Source organism: Polypterus senegalus, chromosome 1 (assembly GCF_016835505.1).
Source record: "Polypterus senegalus isolate Bchr_013 chromosome 1, ASM1683550v1, whole genome shotgun sequence".
Taxonomy (NCBI): domain Eukaryota; kingdom Metazoa; phylum Chordata; class Cladistia; order Polypteriformes; family Polypteridae; genus Polypterus; species Polypterus senegalus.
This window is the reverse complement of record NC_053154.1, coordinates 64,736,206-64,756,798: the sequence shown is the minus strand read 5'-3', so window position 1 is coordinate 64,756,798 and position 20,593 is coordinate 64,736,206. Positions and strand designations below refer to the sequence as shown.

The following is a 20,593-nucleotide window of genomic DNA, read 5'->3' as shown; positions in this document are numbered from 1 at the left end:
CGTGTTTTCTTCTATCCCACTGACTTGTAACTCTGTTAAGATTTTACATTTTAATGGTTTTTCTAGATTGTATAGAGTGTTGAGATACATAAGCGATTTTCTTCCTGAAAAATTTAATTGTTCTCTTATGCTCTCTGTGCAAAATGTGGCTGAGCTACATAGGTCTATTAGAGCATATGTTTCAATATATTTTTCATTCCCTTTGGATTTGAGTTTAACTGGAACCGCAGCTATGACACTATCTCCGACCTCTGTAGCCATACAAGACTCTTTCGGTGTTATGGGTGCTTTGGTAGAAGAAGCGCTTTTTTGTTTCGATTTAGAACTCTCTTCTTTAATGGATTTAGCTTTATCATCAGAGTCCTTTTTTTATTTATATGCAAAATAGCTGGATGGAAATGAGAGCATATATTGCATTTAATTTTTTCTTCACAATCTTTGCTAAGATGTCCTTTTCTTAGACATTTAAAGCATAAGCCTTTGGATTTCAAAAAGTCAATTTTACCTTCATAAGTTAATTTCTGAATTGCGTTGCAGTCATTAAGATCATGCTTTTTGTTGCAGAAAAAACAGTGCTTACCGTGTATACGCTAAGTTGTCTTCTTTTTATTTTCCTTTTCAACAGTAATGGCAAAATTTGAGACAAAGTTGTCCTTTCTCATTCTGCCTTTCGCAGGATATTTTTCGTAATCAGCCTTTTCTTTCTCTCTTTTGAAGGTATAGTTTGAATAGTAAGCACCATACATTGGATGCAGGGAAGCTATGAGTCGATCTTCCAAGAAACTATATAAGTCAGCGAGACCTGGTTTTCTTTACTTTCTATCTCTGTTGCTTTATTTTGCCAGAGCTCTCGTAGTTCTTGGGGAAGCTTCGATGACATAATGCGGATATTTAAATTGTTTTCGAATTCGTGTCCGTCTTTTAAGCCCGACATAACACTTTTACAATTACCAATGAAGAGTGTGTATGTCTTTAAGCTATCAATATCTCCTGATTTCAAATGTGGCCACTTCCTTACTTTCTGTATGTAAGCATCTCCTATATGAACGTGGTTTCCGTAAAATTTTTCTAACATTCTTCTGGTATTTCTATATCCTTTTTCTGGCGGCAAGTATAAGTTATTTAGAGCCATATTTTTAGGTTCGCCCTTGGTGAATTGGACCAAATACTCTAGTTTGCTACCAGGATCACTCACTTCTTGGTCGATGATTCAATCAAATGCTCTTATAAAGTTTATATAAGTCAATGGATCGCCTTCAAACACTGGGATCTTTTTATGGGGTACATTAGGAACTTGTGTCTTATACTGTTGTTCTTCCTGTTGATCGTAAAGCGATTGTTGAAGAGGTGCTTCATTTTGTTGCTGATACGGCGGTTGCTGGGGATTATTTTTACTTTCATTCGTATTTGTAAAGTTGTAACTCTTTGCATCTGGTTTCTGGCTCAGTCTATTTGGACTGCGATTGCGCCCTTTAAGTGCTTTTAATTTCGCTTCTGATTCTGCAATAGCTGCCTCCAAAGCCAATTGATCTCTTTTAGCTTTCAGTTGAGCTTCTTCAGCTTTTCTCTGCATTTCCTCAGCTTTTCTTTTAGCTTTTAACTGCATTTCTTCCAAATCTAGAGCTTGTTGCTTTCTTTGGTTTTTCCGCTTTAGCCAACAGCACAGCGTGTGCTGCCTCTTGAGATCTGATGACGCTGATAGAAGTCCCAGCTGAACTTGTACTACGTTTAGATTTTGCGGAGATTTGGGAGGCTTTGGCTGAATTTACAGCCGAACTTATATGACTTTTACTTTGAATGGAAACCTGTGAGACACTATCTTCTGGAGAGACGTTAGGAAAGTCATTCGTCGTTCCGTAATCCTTGAATTGGTTAGCCGAAAAGTCAGGCCGCTGGTTGAGGCTTATATTTTGACGTACTTCAAAAACCCAATTCGTTGTACATCCTAAAAATTTATTGCAAATTTCCATTTTAGCATCAAAGTCTTTTGTAGCATTTTCCGTATATCTTCGTTACTCTGGAGGGATAAGAGTTTGTCGTTTAACCTTTTATATTCCATTCTCAGGTTAAAGAACAAGTTCTCGATGATCGATTTTATAGATTCACAATTAAATTCATTTTATAAAAATTCCTTCACAGTCTTCATCGTATTAGATAATTGTTTGTATTTGTAGTCCATTTCAGACTGAAGTTTAGATGTTAATGAATTGGACGGCTTTATGTCATCATCAAGATGATCTTCCATTGAAACATCCTGATCGTTGTGACTTCCACTCACACCACTGTTACTTTCAATGGGGGTTCGAAATGTTTTCTGGCTCCCGGACTCAGATGCCATGGCGTTCACGGGCGTTAAAAATGCAGGCTTTTTTGATCCAAGGCAATTTTAAACTTTCAGTCTTAAGCAGGTTTCAAAACTTAAGCAGGTTTCAAAACTTCAGGCCGGTTTTTTAACTTTAGTGTAGCTGCCGTTGCATAAGGCGAAGTCAGGCACGGGTGAGACGCATGTCAAAGAAATCTCTCAGTCCAAAAGTTTGTTTTTTAAAAATATTTAGTGAAAGTTAAAGGCAAATAATCCATACAAGAATAAAAAGAAAAATAGAACACACAAAGAATAAAGGCAACAAAAAGGGAAAAATGTATCTTCTATAAACTTAGTTTTTCTTATGAAGCTTTGGTTACTTCTGTACTTAAAGGTTATTTATTTCTTCTTCTGTATGCTTTAAACATACGGTTCAAACTCTTTTATTTTACAAGTTACTTCACACATAAAAGACCCTTATGCCGTTGGCACTTATATATGCGCCAAGCTCAGTAACGTGCATAAGCACGAGCGCGAGCACAAAAAAGAATTCTTTCAAGGACACGGTTAAAAAACCGTATGCCTCTGTACCTTACACAAGGCAAGGCTAAACACTTACTGGAGAACATTGTTAGCTCATAACTGTTAAGAAATGACAGGAAAATACCAATTAAATTCTATTCATGGGGGTTTTAGGAAAATCTAGTAAATATTCATACATTTTATAGAACTAGGAAAATAGCTCTTACAAAAAAAGTATTACAAATATTAATTAAGAGACAAAACAATATTAAAAAGAAAAGGTAAAGTGAGTAATAGACAATTACTTATTAAGGAATACACTGAAATGATCCCCATGTAACTGGCAGATTTGAAAAAGCAACAAAAAAAAAAAGTGTCAATCTTTTTAGACATGAGTCAATTTTCGACTGGCTCCAAGATGACGATGGAGACATTTTTCAGTCAGGAGAACAGGAAGAGGTGGGTGCTGCTGATCAGGAACCAAAAGCGATGCCATTAGGGATGTAACTGTCAATCTCAGCTTATACTGAGGAAGGAAATGAAAATGCATTAGGCAACAGCACCAACACCTGGTTGGGAGTGCAACTACAGTTATATGAGCCTTGAAGAGGCTATATATATATATATATATATATATATATATATATATATATATAGACACACATGTGCATCTGAGGTTTTGCCTTTCGGTCTCACCTTTGAAGGTAAGCACTACTTCACTGAGACACAAGGGGGTGCTACTGCTAATGGTATCGTATCTTTTTTCCTCCCACAGACCTGAGGGCAACTGACTCCACCCCTTCAGGTCCATCTACTACAAAGCTAAGGAACTCCCAGAAAGGGGCATCTCAATCTGGAGAGAGCAGAATGAAGAAAGGAGCTCCCACCTAAGTTCTGACCACTCTAGAAAGACTTGAATCCCCTTGTTTATTTCTGTTTTTGCACTGCTATTATTTTATGCGCTTGTGTATATTTGAATGCTGTAAATATTAAAAGGGCGACCAGTTTGGTGTCTCAACATTTCCTCTGTGACCAGTGTATTTTCTTGGTTGATGACAATATATAAAAATTGAAAGTCTTTTAACTACCACGTGGGAACTCCTAGATAATCTAGTATGGCAGAAAAATATAAACCAAATTCACTTTTGTTGGAAAAGTTAACTCTTACTCTGAAAGGAAGAGAACTAAAAAGACTAATACCTTGAGTGTGTAGAGCAGGAAAAATCATGTTTCCCTGTGAGTGGATAGCACAATGGCAACATGGTTACTGCTGCTTCATTCTTTATTTGAATCCCACACCTCATCATTTTCCGGACTTTGCATGTGTTTTCCTGCAGGTACTCCCATTTTCCTCCCTCATTACAGATGACAAGAGTTTCTCGACAAGAGGGTTAGATTAACACAGAGGAAGCTGAGACTGAGACTGAGACTCATCTACTGATGTGCTACCATGATCCTTGTATGTTGGAGTGGAAATGCTGAGTTTGTGCATAATGTTTGTGAGAGAATTAACTTTTCCTCCTTAAAACTTTTGTTTTTTCAGTTGCCTCTCAGGAGCCGTACAGGCATTTTTATAGCTTCTTTCCCTTTTTTTGCTTTTTTTTCTGAGTGCACAAGTACAAAGGTAGCTGAATGTTTGGAAGAGGAACTTGTGTTAAAATTTGTAGCATTTGCATGATGCAGCACAGGGTGGATAAGTCGGCAAGTCAATGAGTAATAGCCATCACCGATGACGAATAGTTAGGAGTAACTGTGATCTCTTATTGGGAAGAATTAAGGTACAGTATATACTGTAAAGAATAACCAGATAGAGCAATATATATCACGCATGCCTGTCAGTGGCAGTGCTAGTACAGAGCAAGGGCTTAAGCGTTCATTCATAAGGAAGGAAGCCTTTAAGTAGAGTGTAGGTGACAGGCTTGAAAATAAAGAAGCAAAAGAGAGGGGCTCTGGGTAGGTAAACAGTCATTCTAGTGAGGGAAACAGAGTAGGGCAAGCAGTGGTAGACACACACAAGTGAAAAAGAAAATAATCAGTGGTGTAGCATTGGATGGTATTCAGTAAGTGAGTTTTCTTAGCTAGAAGTGATTAGGGTGAAAAAAGTTTACTTGACCCAACAGTTCTTAGTGCTTGTATCAGGAAACATTGGTATGAGTAAGATGGTGACAGCATAAGTGTTAATTACTAGGGAGTTACATCACTGAAATTTAATAAAAACCTGTTGAGCAGTTCAGCTGATAAAACTCCAAATTTTAAAAATGAGGCCCGTACAATGCAAGCTATGTTTAATTCTGTAGTTTTTAAAGGGTGGCTTGGATGAGTCAGTCAACCTTAAAGGTGACATCTGCAGGAGATGCCAGCACCTTGAACTCAGGGCTGTTGAGTTGAAGGAGAAGCTGGTTGGTCTGCATTGTCCTAGAGAATTGGCCTAAATGTTCTTCATTGAGATAGTGAGCACTGTTAAGCTAGCATGGGATGAGATTCTAAATCAGAGAGGCAGGGATAGGATGGTCACAGTTGGACATTATATTAGATTTAATACATTTTTTTTATTGATCCCTTGGGCAAATTCAAAATAGGCACAAGGCAAAAGGACCACACTGTTCAGTAGCATCAACACCAGAACTGAAACTGTCAAACAGTTTTCATAACCCTGCAGTTCTGGATGGTGACTCTGAAAACTCTGGGGTGGTAGACAGGAATGAGGAGCCCCAACGAGTCAACTCAAAAGCTATGCCCAGAAAAAAAGAGGTTATGATAGAGAGGAACTCAATCATTAGGGGGATTGAGATGCAGGTTTGCTCACACATTATGCTGCCTTCTGGGTGCACACAAGAGACACTTCCCTGGGAGTGTGGATAGGCTCTTTGAGAGTACAAGGCTGGATTAAGTTGTCATTGTCCATGATGAAACATATGATGTACATAAGGGCAAGCTATTAGTTCTGCAATCCCGACTTGAACTTCAGATGCATGCGACATGTGGCTATTTGAAACATTGCACTGGAAATGTCATGCAGTGTGACCTCCTGAGCCACACACTTAAAAGAAAAGCAATACATTGTGGTAACGGTTACACATTATGGTTGTTTTGGTCAGAAACGTTTCTGGTTAGGAACTTCAGATTCTTGTGTCAATTTTGTCTCAGTGTTTAGCTTTCTGACCTTCTTGATTTTGTCGTGGGTTGCCTGCTAGTGTTATATTTTAGCCAGGGTTCCTCATCAGGCTGGGGTTCAAATCCTTTCTTAATGTCATTTTTGAATAATGTATTTATGTTAATGTTTCATTTGTTTATTATCTGCATTGTTCATTAATGCTTGTTTATATTCCATGTGTTTTGTGGATTGTTTCCCCAAAACGTGAGGCCACCTGCTAATCTCCGCCAAGAACTGCCCTCCACCCTATAAACCTGAAGTGTCTTCCACTATTTCTGGCAGTTCACTGTGAATGTGTTTTGCAGTTGGTGAGTTCTTGTGTTTGTCTATACTTTGTACCTTTTTGATTCTGGATTTTTTGACTTTCTTCTCTGTTTTTCGACTGTTGTCTGGAGTTTGTTTTGGAACTGTGCTTGCTTTGGATTGCCTTATTATTTAGGCAGCTCTTCTTTGCCTTTGTGCTCCAATGAGCTTTATTCTTGTTACAAAATGATTCTGGGTAATAAATATATTGCTTATAAAGACCATGTATTTACACAAATACTAGCTGGGTTCTGATGTTTTCCCCCTCTAGTGGGCATTTATGGAAGTGTTATTTGGAACTTTGTGCTTTAGGACTCCAAGTTCTCAACAGTATTTGACTCCTTGTATTTGAGATTCTGTTTGTCCACAGACCAAATCTCTGTCGTCCTATTAAAACTCATTTCTTTTTCTTACTCTTTTTCGTATGTTTAGACATGTTTCCTTCAGGGTGTACCATAACAGGGAATAAGAAATTATGATCTATGTTGAATGGAATGACTTGGTCTTCTTAAACCACTTAGTATGTTTTCATGTCTAGTGTAATTTTTTCCTAGAAATCCAAGGGGTTGATTTTTGGAGTTGATAAAAGTTTCTTGATCCTTCTGTGGCCTTACTATATAACTGAATCTTCTTTAAAAGACCTTCTGTAACCTAATGTGTTTTTATTGAACCTAATAAAAGATAATCAAATATTAAATCTGTTGAAAGACTGCAATTCCTGATTATTTTTTAAGCTCTGTTCTACTCTTCTAAATAACAATTACTTTATACTTTGGTCTTCAAGGAGAGACGTCTTGATTGAGATGTACATCTGTGACTATGTCGGGAGGAAGAACTGTGATGTGTGAGTCACTGTCTTACACCCCAAAACACAAGCCTGAGTCTCAATACATTAGCAAAACCAGCTTTATTCAACTTGAAACAGGAACAGCAGGGTTATTTATTGCAGACAGAGCTACCACTCTCCTATACACAGACACAACAAACAGGTATAGTCAGGGTCAGAGCAGTAGCCAAATTATACTGTTCCCTGCATTTATACTGTCCTTTGCATCACCCATCGACGACAGGCATGTATTGCTTGTATATATATGCGCGGCACAATGCTGCTGCACTGCGAACCTGTCGTTACCTTGGCAATGGATAAGCAGTCCTCCACAAAAGTGGCAGTTGCGTTTTCGGTGTGGGGGGTCCTAAAAGAGTTCATACACCACACAAACTAAAATATCCATCAAGCCCCAGATTTTTGTTATGCTATTTAAATATACTAGCTAATGAGAATATTAGTAGGATTAGTTAGACGTAAGCAACCTCAGATATTTATATTGCACAATAACTTCTACTCCTCTGGCCTCTCACTTGAGCTTATTGGTGTTAGTGTTTTGAGTTGGTAATGGCTTGCTTAAGGTCAGGGCACCACATAGAGGCAGCACTGGGAAAAGATAAATCCTTCAGGAAACCTTCAGGCTAAAGAAAGAGAGAGAGAGAGAGTTACACTAACAACTGAAGAGGTCCTACATATTCCAGTGTTAAAATGGTGGTGGTTAAAGCCACCCTACCAGCAAAAGGCAGCTGGGATAAGTGGTGGGAAGATTTGGGATAAGAATTTTGTTGTAATTATGGGTTTCTGTGCATCTTCTATTTCACCTGAACATTTTGCATTGTCTATTAATTTTAATAGTATTACTATTTTTAATGGACACCATTTTAGGTTCCTGGGGGGAGTACATTGCCTTTATCATGATGCAAAATGTAAATCTTTGGGATCCCACTATAAAATGTCAGGGAATGGAGAATTTCTGATTAGTACTAGAGTCTTTTTATTTTTCCTTGAATTATCAATGATTGATTTTCTTCTTTCCTATGCTGCTTATGACTCCTATCTGCCTGTATACTACCTATTTACCAAACCCCAGAATGCTATTTTAATTTCTTGGTCTTATTCATTTCATAATTATTTAAGGCTTTAAAAACATGCCATTCTGACTTTTGCACACTCGACAGGTGGGAGAACGAGATGCCGTGGTCCTTAGGGTCAGCATATTGGTGTGGTCCTATGAAAAGAAGGTGACAGTAGGCATGTTTATTCAACCTTCATTATTTGTACTTTAACTAATGAAAGCACTATTTATGTCCTTTTGTGGAGCCCTGTTATCGGGACCCTCTACTCCCACAATTAATTCTGTTGATCTTTTATATTCTCATTTCTGAATTATTACAATTGTGAAGTGTGATGAACGAAGGTATTTTAATACAATAGCAAATCCTCAAAGATCATTCAGCTCATATGTATCACCTGTAAAATCTGCACTAGAAGATGTTGCCAGCTTCGTTTTCTTATAAAGTCATTAGCCTTAAATCTGTACAACTTTGAAATGAAACACTTTGCAGGTATTTGAAAACAAGTGGACCAACAGTACTGGAGGAAATGTCATTGTATCTTTTTTGGCAATTTCCAGAATGTCATTTCAGATGACCTAGCAAGTCCTTCTGAATAGACTATAAAATATGCAAAAGTTGTTCCCATTTCCAATTTTCAGGGACGTTTATTCGCCTTTAGGCACTCTGTTCCCCAGAAAGAGCACAAATATTATGTTGCAGGGTGTGGTGTTTCTTATCTGAAGAAGAATCCTAAGACTTTATGTCAGAAGCAATATACACTAATATGTACTAGTAAATATTTCAAAAGACTATTACTACATATTCATGGAAAAAATATTTTAACATATCTCAGAGTTACTTCTGTTTAATGTGGCATATTAGCTTTTATTGTTATTGTATCATTAAGACTATTAGGAAGACTTTCTGGGTACTCTAATATGCTTTAGGGTGCTTCGTCACCAGTATACCAGTGTTGCTCAGATGTTTTGGTTATTTCCTTCTTTAAGTCCTCAAATGTCACTCCAGATCCCCAATTGCCCCATTTCAATGAATGACAAGCATTTCAATTCCACCTCTCTATGTTGCCATTGTATATTGCACTGTACTCTGTACACATGACAAAAATGACCCCATAAAAACCCTCTAGATGCCCTCTACTTTTCCCTCAACAGATCTTTCTCTAAATGTCATCCTTGATAACTTCACTCGTGTACCTTCTGTTACTACCATAAACCTCTACTTCAATGAACACATTTCTTCAGCGACCCTGTCCTGTTGTTTAGTGTCACGTGTGTGCACCTAGGGGAAAGTTTAAGGGCTGTGGTGATTGCAATTCCCTGCCACTCCAGGTGCTGGCACTGTGTCCTAATGCCTTTTCATGGCTATAACACCACTGACGTCACTTTCCGTGTCTGTCCACCTGGATCTGCCTCTTCACCCCAGAAGGACATCTGACTGGAAGATTAGCCATCTTAAGGCAGCTCATTTGGTAACTTGAGTCTGGAACGATGTTTCTGAAAATATTGCACGTCTTTTTGTGATTGGTTCACTTCAATTATACAGGGTCACCAGAATAATGCCCCAACTCTTTATCATGGTCTGTCCGTTATTTTACATTACATTCATAATTTCCTGTCTAAAGTATCTTCTAGGATTCAGCTCAGGATACTTGTGTTGAACTACAGGGTTCAGTACCTGAGGCATCATGTCTTAAACTTACTTACACTCAGAAACCTGGATAAGCCATTTTTCATTCGAAAGCTGAGATTTATAAAATGCAAACTTGGCATTAACAACTGATTTAATGTTACAGTGAATGCCTACAGAAACTTTTTTGATCTTGGCATTTTAGTGACTCCAAGCAGCAGCACAATGAAGTTAACAAAATAGTGTGTTTCATTGCGCATTTCAATGTGGTGTCAGTCACATTCTGAAGTTATTGAACTAATTATATTACAGCTGATTGACGTTCAATCAATATAGCTCTCTTCAATGTTGGTAATAATGCCTAATGCATATGCTTAATGCTAATTGCCTTAGTGTGTCGAATATCTGTTTTGTCTATATAAAGGGTATGATGTATGTGATGACAATGTTGGTAAAGACAGTGTTAGCTGTTTTTGAGTATATCGCCAGTGGCAGTCTATGCTAGGAGCACTTTTTAGAGATTACAATGATTTTTTGACACATGATGAGTAGTTTCTTAGCTGATTTAGACTTCTCAGAGCTGTCCTGTTGGAGTTGTGTACATCACACTAAAATCATGCAACCTATGATCCAATGCAGGTTTTAACAATCATAGGGTATTTTGAAGACAGGCATTTTTTGCGTGAACTGGCTAACTGGCTGGAAGTTGCACATTCATCCCTAAGCCGTGTTATGCCGTCCATATGGGATGGTAAATTTAAGATGCTACCCACATACATCCAATTTCCCTACTGTCAGGGGGAGCAAACGAAGATCAGAATGCAGTTTGCAACAGCTGTTGACTTTCCTAATGTAATTTGCACAATTGAATGCAGACATATAGTGATAAAGGCACCATAACAGAAGGAATTTGCTTTTGTAAACAGAAAGCACTTCCATTCAATCAATATACAGTGATGATTGTGTCATCAATGTTCTAAAAAGGTGTTTTCACACCATATATATGGTTACTGGCAAGAGGTGATGTGGAGTAGCTAAAATAGTGTGCAGAAGTACATAATTATAAGTTGATTAGAGATTTATGAAGGAACTTGGCATGGGATGTGGCGTATGTATGGTTTTATAAATCTGATTTTTTTATGGGTGTACACCAAATTTGCATTTTTAAGCATAAGCCAAATTTTATTATGGAGCTTAAGCAAGGTTTTATACATGAGTCCCCTGGTCATTCCGAATACCCTTCATTAAGTGTTGGTCCTGTTTTGGTTTTCCTAATAACTGTCCAGCTCCTGCCAGAAAATTAAAAATACGTTCACTGGATCTCAGTGCCTATTTCCAAGCAGTTTAATGATCTTTACACTTTCACCCAAACTATCAGACCAGTCTAATGATGTTCTGTCTCTCGTTAAAGACTCAATTTATGAATCGCTAACAAACAGCATAACGACTGCCTAAGCCTGCCGCCACTCTACTCTGCTACTCTACTTCTACAGATTTTTCAGATCCTATCCTCCCTCAATGAACTTTTTTTTTGTAGATATTTTTTTTTCCATTTACTCTTGGCACTAAATGCAATTTTACTATTTTCTGTAATCTCCCTAAATATGCATTCTCAATTGTTCTTGTTATCATTGCCATGCCTTGCCAAATATTCTGATATTGTATATGTATCTTTTTTGGTGTATAAAATAATAAGAAAGAGCAGGAATCATTTAAAAGATACTTTTTTGAATGTATAATTTGTAAATAAAAAATCATAATTCCAGTTAGCCAACAACCACTTATAAAGGCAAGCAATCCATTTGTCAACAGTCAGGTCAGATTGATAGATCTGTTAATCAGTCTTTATTTTAAATAGCACCTTTCACAGTGAACACCGTTACTGAGTGCTTTACAAAGCAAACAAGAATACAATACAAAACAACACAAGACACCAATGTAAATTAAAATAAAATTAAACTAAAGGAAATCACAGCGAAATAGTCAGACTGCAAATTAGTAGGCAATAAAATCAAATCTAAAGCAATTAAATGAATGCAAAATAAAATTAAGAGCTAACGGGCAGCACAGCAGAAACAACACTGGAATGATACTTTTCAAGAATTTTTTAAGCATATTGTCTGTAATACTAGGGTGTTGTACCGTGTTAGCCATTATGAATGTAGAGAAAAGTCAAGCAAAATGACACCTTTTATTGGCTAACTAAAAAGATTACAATATGCAGGCTTTCGAGGCAACTCAGGCCCCTTCTTCAGGCAAGATGTAATCCAGAAACTAGAGTTCCCTGTGTTTATATCCACACACCAGGACAAGAAACAACACTGGTAAATCCTGAAATGAGAAATCTTAAATGTAAAAAATTAATAGATTCCTTCAGGCTAGGGTTCATTTAACAAGTGATAGAAGAACAATGTATAGTCAAGATCTTTGGATAAGATAACTGTCCAACAAAGTCTTTTCAAGTCTGTAATGAGTTTTTCAAAACAATGTGGGTCTGTAGACAGGTTGTCTGTGTCAGTCTGAGAGATGCAAACAGTCCTCATACCTGGCTATAAAACTCCTGTCTCTATTCAAGCCATGCTGTAATATATTAAATTTTAGCATGAGTTTAACTTCCCATTCTTTTCTCTCTTGCTGTGTTTTGAAGTTGCCCATAAGCACTGTGACTTTAAAGTCCCTCTCACAGTGTCCATGGCTGTTGAAGTAGGCCGCTACAGGAACATCTGTGTTGCCACGTTTAATGTGGAATCTGTGCAAATTCATTCTCTGGTGGAGTGTTTGTCCAGTTTCTCCCACATAGAGTGCAGTGTCAGGACATTTCATGGAGAGAATTAGGTCGACCACATTAGATGATCTGCAGGAAAATGATCCCTTTATGTGAAGTTCTAGTCGGCAGTGTGGTATAACTATAAAGAAAGAAAACAGTAGCACACAAGAACCAACAACAAGCAGTTACAACAACCCCACCAATAAATCCACATGGACACCAGAAGCTGGCAGAAACTCCACCCTGGATAATTATATAGACTGCTTCCGACAGAGAGTGAAAACAGGGATCTTAAACTGGCAGCAAAATTGGATAGAAAACATTACTGAGGATGAGCAGAGAGCCATACATTCACTAAGGGAAAATACAGAAATCATTATCAAACCAGCAGACAAAGGGGGTGCTTTAGTTATCATGAACACATCAGATTATATACAGGAGGCACAAAGACAATTGTCCAATACTATGCATTATTACAAACTACAAGAATACCCAATAGATCTTTACAAAAAGGAACTAAAAAAGATAGTAAGTAGCTTTCCTCTTGACATCAGGGATCGTGTAAACAGTTTAACAGTTTAACCTTGAGAACCACAAAATGGGTTACTTCTACATGCTTCCTAAAATCCACAAAGAAGGGAACCCAGGAAGGCCTATCATCTCAGGAATTGGCTCCCTTACAGAAAATGTTTCAGGTTGGGTGGAGCACATCCTTAAACTCCTCGCCCGCAACACAACCATCTACATCCAGGACACCACTGACTTTGGCTTTAGGCCACTTACCTGAGGGAACCTTACTGGCCACAATGGATGTTGAGGCACATTACATAAACATCCCCCACGATGATGGCATATTGGCATGTGAAACGTACCTCAGACAACATGATTTACCCACAAAAGTCAGTAATAGAAATGATAAAATTCACTCTGACACATAATCTATTCTCTTTTGGACAAGATTGCTATTTGCAACAAATGGGGACTGCAATGGGCTGTCGGTTTGCACCTCACTATGCAAACCTATTTATGGCAAAATTGGAGGAAGATTTCATGCCACTGTGCATCTTAAAGCCAATGTTGTATCTCCGTTACATATTTATTTTATAATTCTTTTCACCCCAACATAAAGCTGAAGCTGAATTACTCAAAAACAGAAGTCAGCTTCCTTGACACCACCGTTCAACTGAAAGGCAACACCCTTGTAACTTCTGTTTTTCACAAACCAACAGACAGACGGACCTACCTAAGAAGTGATAGCTTTCACCCCAAGCATATAAGGCGCTCCATTATTTTTAGCCAAGCAATTCGATACAATCGTATTTGCTCGGACCCAACAGACCAGGATAAAAAACTGCAGGAGCTCAGACAAGATTTCATCAGACAAGGTTATACCCCCAAAACAACAGACACTCAAATGAGAAGAGCTACTGCCATACCCAGAGACAACCGTCTGGAATATAAAAACAAAGACAACAAGAACCGCATCCCCCTTGTTATCACCTACAACCCACATCTTGAAACACTTTGAAAAATTATAAAAGAACTTCACCCAATGCAAAACAGCGACCAAACACTAAAAAATGTATTTCCTGAACCTCCCCTCCTGGCATACAGACAACCACCAAACCTTCAGCAACTAATTGTCCGAAGCTCCCCAAGTGAACCAACACAAAATGGCACATCTCTCTGCCTACAGAAAAGTTAAAACATGTGCCCACATTACAATACAGACTGTATAGTTATACCACACTGCCGACTTGAACATCATATAAAGGGATCATTTTCCTGCAGATCATCTAATGTGGTCTACCTAATTCTCTCCATGAAATGTCCTGACACTGCACTCTATCTGGGGGAAACTGGACAAACACTCCACCAGAGAATGAATTTACACAGATTCCACATTAAACGTGGCAACACAGATGTTCCTGTAGCGGCCCACTTCAACAGCCATGGACACTGTGAGAGGGACTTTAAAGTCACAGTGCTTATGGGCAACTTCAATACACAGCAAGAGAGAAAAGAATGGGAAGTTAAACTCATGCTAAAATTTAATACATCAAAACATGGTTTGAGGGTGGCATGGTAGCGCAGTGGGTAGCGCTGCAGCCTCGCAGTTAGGAGACCCGGGTTTGCTTCCTGGGTCCTCCCTGTGTGGAATTTGCATGTTCTCCCCATGTCTGCATAGGTTAGGTCAGTCATGCAGGTTAGGTGCATTGGCAATCCTAAATTGTCCCTAGTGTGTGTGTATGTGTGTGTGTGCCCTGCGTTGGGCTGGCGCCCTTCCTGGGGTTTGTTTCCTGCCTTGCGCCCTGTGTTGGCTGGGATTGGCTCCAGCAGACCCCTGTGACCCTGTAGTTAGGATATAGCGGGTTGGATGATGAATGGAATATGGTTTGAATAGAGACAAGAGTTTTATGGACAGATATGAGAATTGTTTGCATCTCTCAGACTAACACAGACAACCTGTCTACAGACCCACATTGTTTTGAAAAACTCATCAGAAACTTCAAAAGACTTTGTTGGACAGTTATCTTATCCAAAGATCTTGACCATACATTGTTCTTCTATCACTTGTTAAATAGACCCTAGCCTGAAGGAATCTACTAATTTTTTACATTTAAGATTTCTCATTTCAAGATGTACCAGTGTTGTTTCTTGTCTTGGTGTGTGTATATAAACACAGGGAACTCCAGTCTCTGTATTACATCTTGCCTGAAGAAAGGGCCTGAGTTGCCTCGAAAGCCTGCATATTGTAATCTTTTTAGTTAGCCAATAAAAGGTATCATTTTGCTTGACTTCTTAAGAATATTGCTAAACACAGAAAAAAAAAAGATCTAAGATGCGAAACAGTAAAGGTGGAGTTTCAGGGAAGATCTGAATATTTTGGTGAATGGGGTCTCATAAACTGCTCCTGGGGAAACGGTGAGCACCTGCCAAGAGTTGCTCTGAGCAGCAAACGGCAAACCAATTGGTCTGACTGCATGAAGTATTTCAAGGCCCTTAACCTGCAGTTGCTCCGTCCAGGGTATGACGTTAAACTGCACCCAGCCATGCAGGAAAAACATGGGGGTTGGTGGCAGGACTGGCACTCCAGCCACTCTAAGAAACCTCACATTGTTCCAGTGTGGTGCTGAGGTGTCACCAGTTGCAGTCAGTCCCAATCTGGGTGGTCCGTTGTGTGGTGGCTGTATCAGTGCATGCGCCCAACCTTGGTCAAACTGGATGGATTTTATTTGGTGAAAAGTCACAAAAGGAGTGAAGAAAAAAGGCACAACATTATGTACCACGAACCACATTTTTATGGAAAGACAGAGGACTGTGGGATAAAGTGTAATGCTTACAAATTATGTGGGCTCCACGTTAAATATATTACTAATAAGACTTGAACCAGCTTGACTGATAAGGGCTGGAGATGTTCACACAGTTGCAGGTATGTCTGGTCAGATCTGACAATTAAATATTTTAATCAGATTTAAAAAAAAAAAAGTGTCAAGCGTTGCATTTTCTTTAGCCCATTTCCTATCTTGTCCGCAGAATGCAAATATAGCTTATCTGTGTTGACCCCAAATTATTCTACTTCTGACTAAGTTTTTTCAAAACCTGGCAAGAACTAATCAGAAATATTTTAGAATAAGCATTTAAATTGAGGAAGTGGATTCCACCCCCTCTTTTTTATTCTATTTATTTTTATTTATTTATTAATTTATCTATTTACTTATTTTTACTAGTTTTAAGTTTTATTCTGCTTGCCTAGTTCTATTTCTCATGGGTGGGGGTTGATTTGTTTCTAGCCTAGTTTTGTTAAACTTGACCTACTTGTATGGAATGTCATTTGATTTTAACAAAATTAATAAAAATGCTTAAAAAAATAAAAAACAAAAAAATAAAAATAACAACAATTCTACAAATCAAGTTACTCCCCATAGTTGAGGTCTATCAGGAAAAACATGAATTCTCTAACAGGCTTGCAAGAAATGACAAGCTTTGTTTCCATGCACAGATATTTGACAAATCATGAGAGTTTTCTAAGCCTGGGCATTTATAGACTTTCAAACATCACATATACTGAAATGTCTTGCAAATAGTTTGGTTACAGTATGATGGGCTAAAGTTTCTCCTGTGTACCATTATGCCCCTGTATTTTCATTGGAAGAACTGTGTAACTTGATTTCATTAATAATGAATGTTGGAATCCATGAAGGTTATGCCTTGTTAGTAGTTTTTATGAACTATACAGCTCAGTTGTTTTGATAGTGGCATCCATCTTGTTTTGCATTGTTATCCTTCTTGCCTTATCTCAATGTGATCTCCAGGGAATGATTCAGCATCTCCATGTATAAGTTCATGGTTCTTTATTGGAAAAGAACAGAGCTGCTTCCTCCAGTTGCTCTTTAGAGGTCTTTAAGTATTTTATGGACTTCTTCACAAGTAGAGATAGGAGAGAACAGGATACCAGTTAAACTTGTACAACTGCTTGGTACCTATAAAGTCATAAGAATCCGTGGTTGTATAAAATTTGTTATTTATTTTCTGATATATGCTGCAATTGTCAACAAAGAAGTAAGTGCAGTGACTGATAGAGCAATATCACTATTACATGTGGTCAAAATAAGAGTTCCCAAAGTTTGGTGGTCCTACTGTCTATCAGATGACAAGTAGTATGGCAATCCAAGAGAACCTCTGAATCAAAAATGCCATACATTCAAGTTTCTATTCAACCAACATCTCTGATTATGTGTCTTTCCATTGACAGGAATAACCTATTGAACATCTTGGGAGGTGCCTGCAGTGCTTAGATTTCCCTCAATGTCTACACTCACCTAAAGGATTATTAGGAACACCATACTAATACAGTGTTTGACCCCATTTCACCTTCAGAACTGCCTTAATTCTACGTGGCATTGATTCAACAAGGTGCTGAAAGCATTCTTTAGAAATGTTGGCCCATATTGATAGGATAGCATCTTGCAGTTGATGGAGATTTGTGGGATGCACATCCAGGGTACGAAGCTCCCGTTCCACCACATCCCAAAGATGCTCTATTGGGTTGAGATCTGGTGACTGTGGGGGCCATTTTAGTACAGTGAACTCATTGTCATGTTCAAAAAACCAATTTGAAATGATTTGAGCTTTGTGACATGGTGCATTATCCTGCTGGAAGTAGCCATCAGAGGATGGGTACATGGTGGTCATGAAGGGATGGACATGGTCAGAAACAATGCTCAGGTAGCCTGTGGTATTTAAACGATGCCCAATTGGCACTAAGGGGCCTAAAGTGTGCCAAGAAAACATCCCCCACACCATTACAACACCACCACCAGCCTGCACAGTGGTAACAAGGCATGATGGATCCATGTTCTCATTCTGTTTACGCCAAATTCTGTCTCATTTGAATGTCTCAACAGAAATCGAGACTCATCAGACCAGGCAACATTTTTCCAGTCTTCAACTGTCCAATTTTGGTGAGCTCGTGCAAATTGTAGCCTCTTTTTCCTATTTGTAGTGGAGATGAGTGGTACCCGGTGGGGTCTTCTGCTGTTGTAGCCCATCCGTCTTAAGGTTGTGCATGTTGTGGCTTCACAAATGCTTTGCTGCATACCTCGGTTGTAACGAGTGGTTATTTCAGTCAAAGTTGCTCTTCTATCAGCTTGAATCAGTCGGCCCATTCTCCTCTGACCTCTAGCATCAACAAGGCATTTTCGCCCACAGGACTGCCACATACTGGATGTTTTTCCCTTTTCACACCATTCTTTCTAAACCCTAGAAATGGTTGTGCGTGAAAATCCCAGTAACTGAGCAGATGAAATACTCAGACCAGCCCGTCTGGCACCAACAACCATGCCACGCTCAAAATTGCTTAAATCACCTTTCTTTCCCATTCTGACATTCAGTTTGGAGTTCAGGAGATTGTCTTGACCAGGACCACACCCCTAAATGCATTGAAGCAACTGCTATGTGATTGGTTGATTAGATAATTGCATTAATGAGAAATTGAACAGGTGTTCCTAATAATCCTTTAGGTGAGTGTATAACATGCATTATTCGACTATAAGCCACTTCATCACTAAGGAGTCTCTGGCTGGACATCCTCAAGAAACAAGAACAAAGCTATTTTTGTACTAACAAGGCATTGCACGCTGTCAGGTCAACTCAGTTTATAAGAACTGTAAAAACTTCAATGTCTCAACGCAAATAACAGATCTAAAGTCCAAGAGTCATATCCTGCCACCTTTTATACTGAGAATATTTAAAATGTGGAAATCACACACTGTAGCAGACGCAATCCAAAGCATAACACTTGAGGTCTGATTATGTTGGTGTTGGTCTGTGTTAAGGATGCTTCCTAGGTGCCTCCTTACCTGACACATTTCACTGGGAATAGACCACATGATAAATCCAGGTCAAGCTAAAGGAATTATATGTCACAGCTGTCTTGGAATCCCTGGGAAGAATTTGAATCTTTTCTTAGTGAAAGAGAAATCTGGAATGCCCTGCTCATCTTGTGATCATCGCCAAAACAAAAAGTCTTGAAAATGGATATGTGAATTGTCCGGGCATTGTCTACTTTCTTTTGTAATTGAAGCTCAAATGCATTTTATATATAAAATTTTATTTAGAAGAATTTAGAGGACTTTTTAAATGCTACAATATATCTAAAAATAATAAATCACAGTAGTTTGCTAAGAGGTTAATATTAGTTGCAATTTCACACCTTTTATTCTCATAACAGAAACAAGAAAAAAAAATTGCATTAGAATACTTCACTTAAACATGCACTATTTAAAAATAAAATTAGTGCTTTTTAACATGTGCTACACACAGATGTCTTTAAAACATAAAATACTGCTATTTAAGATGCACTTTGAATGTTCTCACATTACCTGCAACATTTTAGCTTTGTGAGGAGTTGGGAAGTTTTTCTGTTTATTTACTGTTTCATAACTGAGTATAAAATTTATAAACACTCAGCATGCAACTGAACAAAAAACGAAACTCATGTAGGCATAGAGAAAAGTCTTCAAGTTTTGTTCAACATACACAATTGGTCACCATACAACTATAATCAATTCATAAGCTCTTCCCACAATTCTTAAAGTATCGAACTTCATTTTTACTCTCTTGCTGTGCAACTCTCAGTCTGTTGTGGTCTCTCTTAGGGTGAAGGAGGGGCTTTAAGAGAATTGCATGATCCTCCTTGGCTTCCTGTTCCTGTTCCTTGTCCTACCCACTAAAAAAGTAAAAAGAGATTTGTGTTAACATTTTTTAAACAAACCACAGACACAACAAACAGGTACACATAATAAACATACTATGGCCATCCCAGCAAACGAACATACACGAGGATTCCTTAAATGCCAACAGTTTATGTTTATTTTCAGTACAGAGGGAGAAAGTGATGTTTATGGCATTTAAGGAGAAAGAAAAGATTGGTTTCCTCTTTAATTTTAATGTGTATACTTTACTAAACAATAAAAGGGGCAGAGTAAGCCAAGGTTGGGCAACTATCTATGGCCAGTTCTATAAGACCACATATTCACTTACTGGGTTCCTCACTCACCACTGTGTTAGCTTTATATTATACTAGCCGTCCCCCGCAGCTCCGCTCACGTAATAATGAAACAGGACAGTGAGGAGGGCCCCACCTGGCTCCCCACTCCTGACGTCATTCTTCTCCCTCCCCTTGGCCCGCACCCTCTGTCTCGGATTGATGCGAATACATCGCTCCTGCAAGTGAACCATGATTCTTAGCGTGATGAGAAAAGTAGCAAAATCAACCAGAATGTTCAAGCAAATTGTAGAAAAAAACCCAATCTAAATCCGTTAAGTTGTTTTCTCATTTGCTAGCTAAGCAGAGGTAAGGAACTCACGGAGGCTGGGGACCTGAAAATTGCAACCAAGCAAAGCCTTTAATTTTTTCCACCAATTTAACCACATAAGAAATTTTGACAAATTAGAAGAAACTATTCAATACATTTAAGCTAATTCGTATAGGTGATAGCTAAGCTGTCCCATA

The 20,593-nt window shown here is 38.4% G+C and overlaps 1 protein-coding gene across 1 annotated transcript in view; it reads right to left on the bottom strand.

Annotated features, from left to right (window-relative positions):
- Nucleotides 1–19,213: 19,213 nt before the first annotated feature.
- The window catches only part of LOC120526625 (synaptotagmin-9-like), a 282,035-nt gene continuing 280,655 nt past the window's right edge, over nt 19,214–20,593 (bottom strand). Inside the window, exon 7 of the mRNA XM_039749789.1 lies at nt 19,214–19,807. Coding sequence (XP_039605723.1) covers nt 19,733–19,807 — 75 coding nt within the window. The 3' untranslated portion in view covers nt 19,214–19,732. The remainder of the gene's footprint in view (nt 19,808–20,593) is intronic.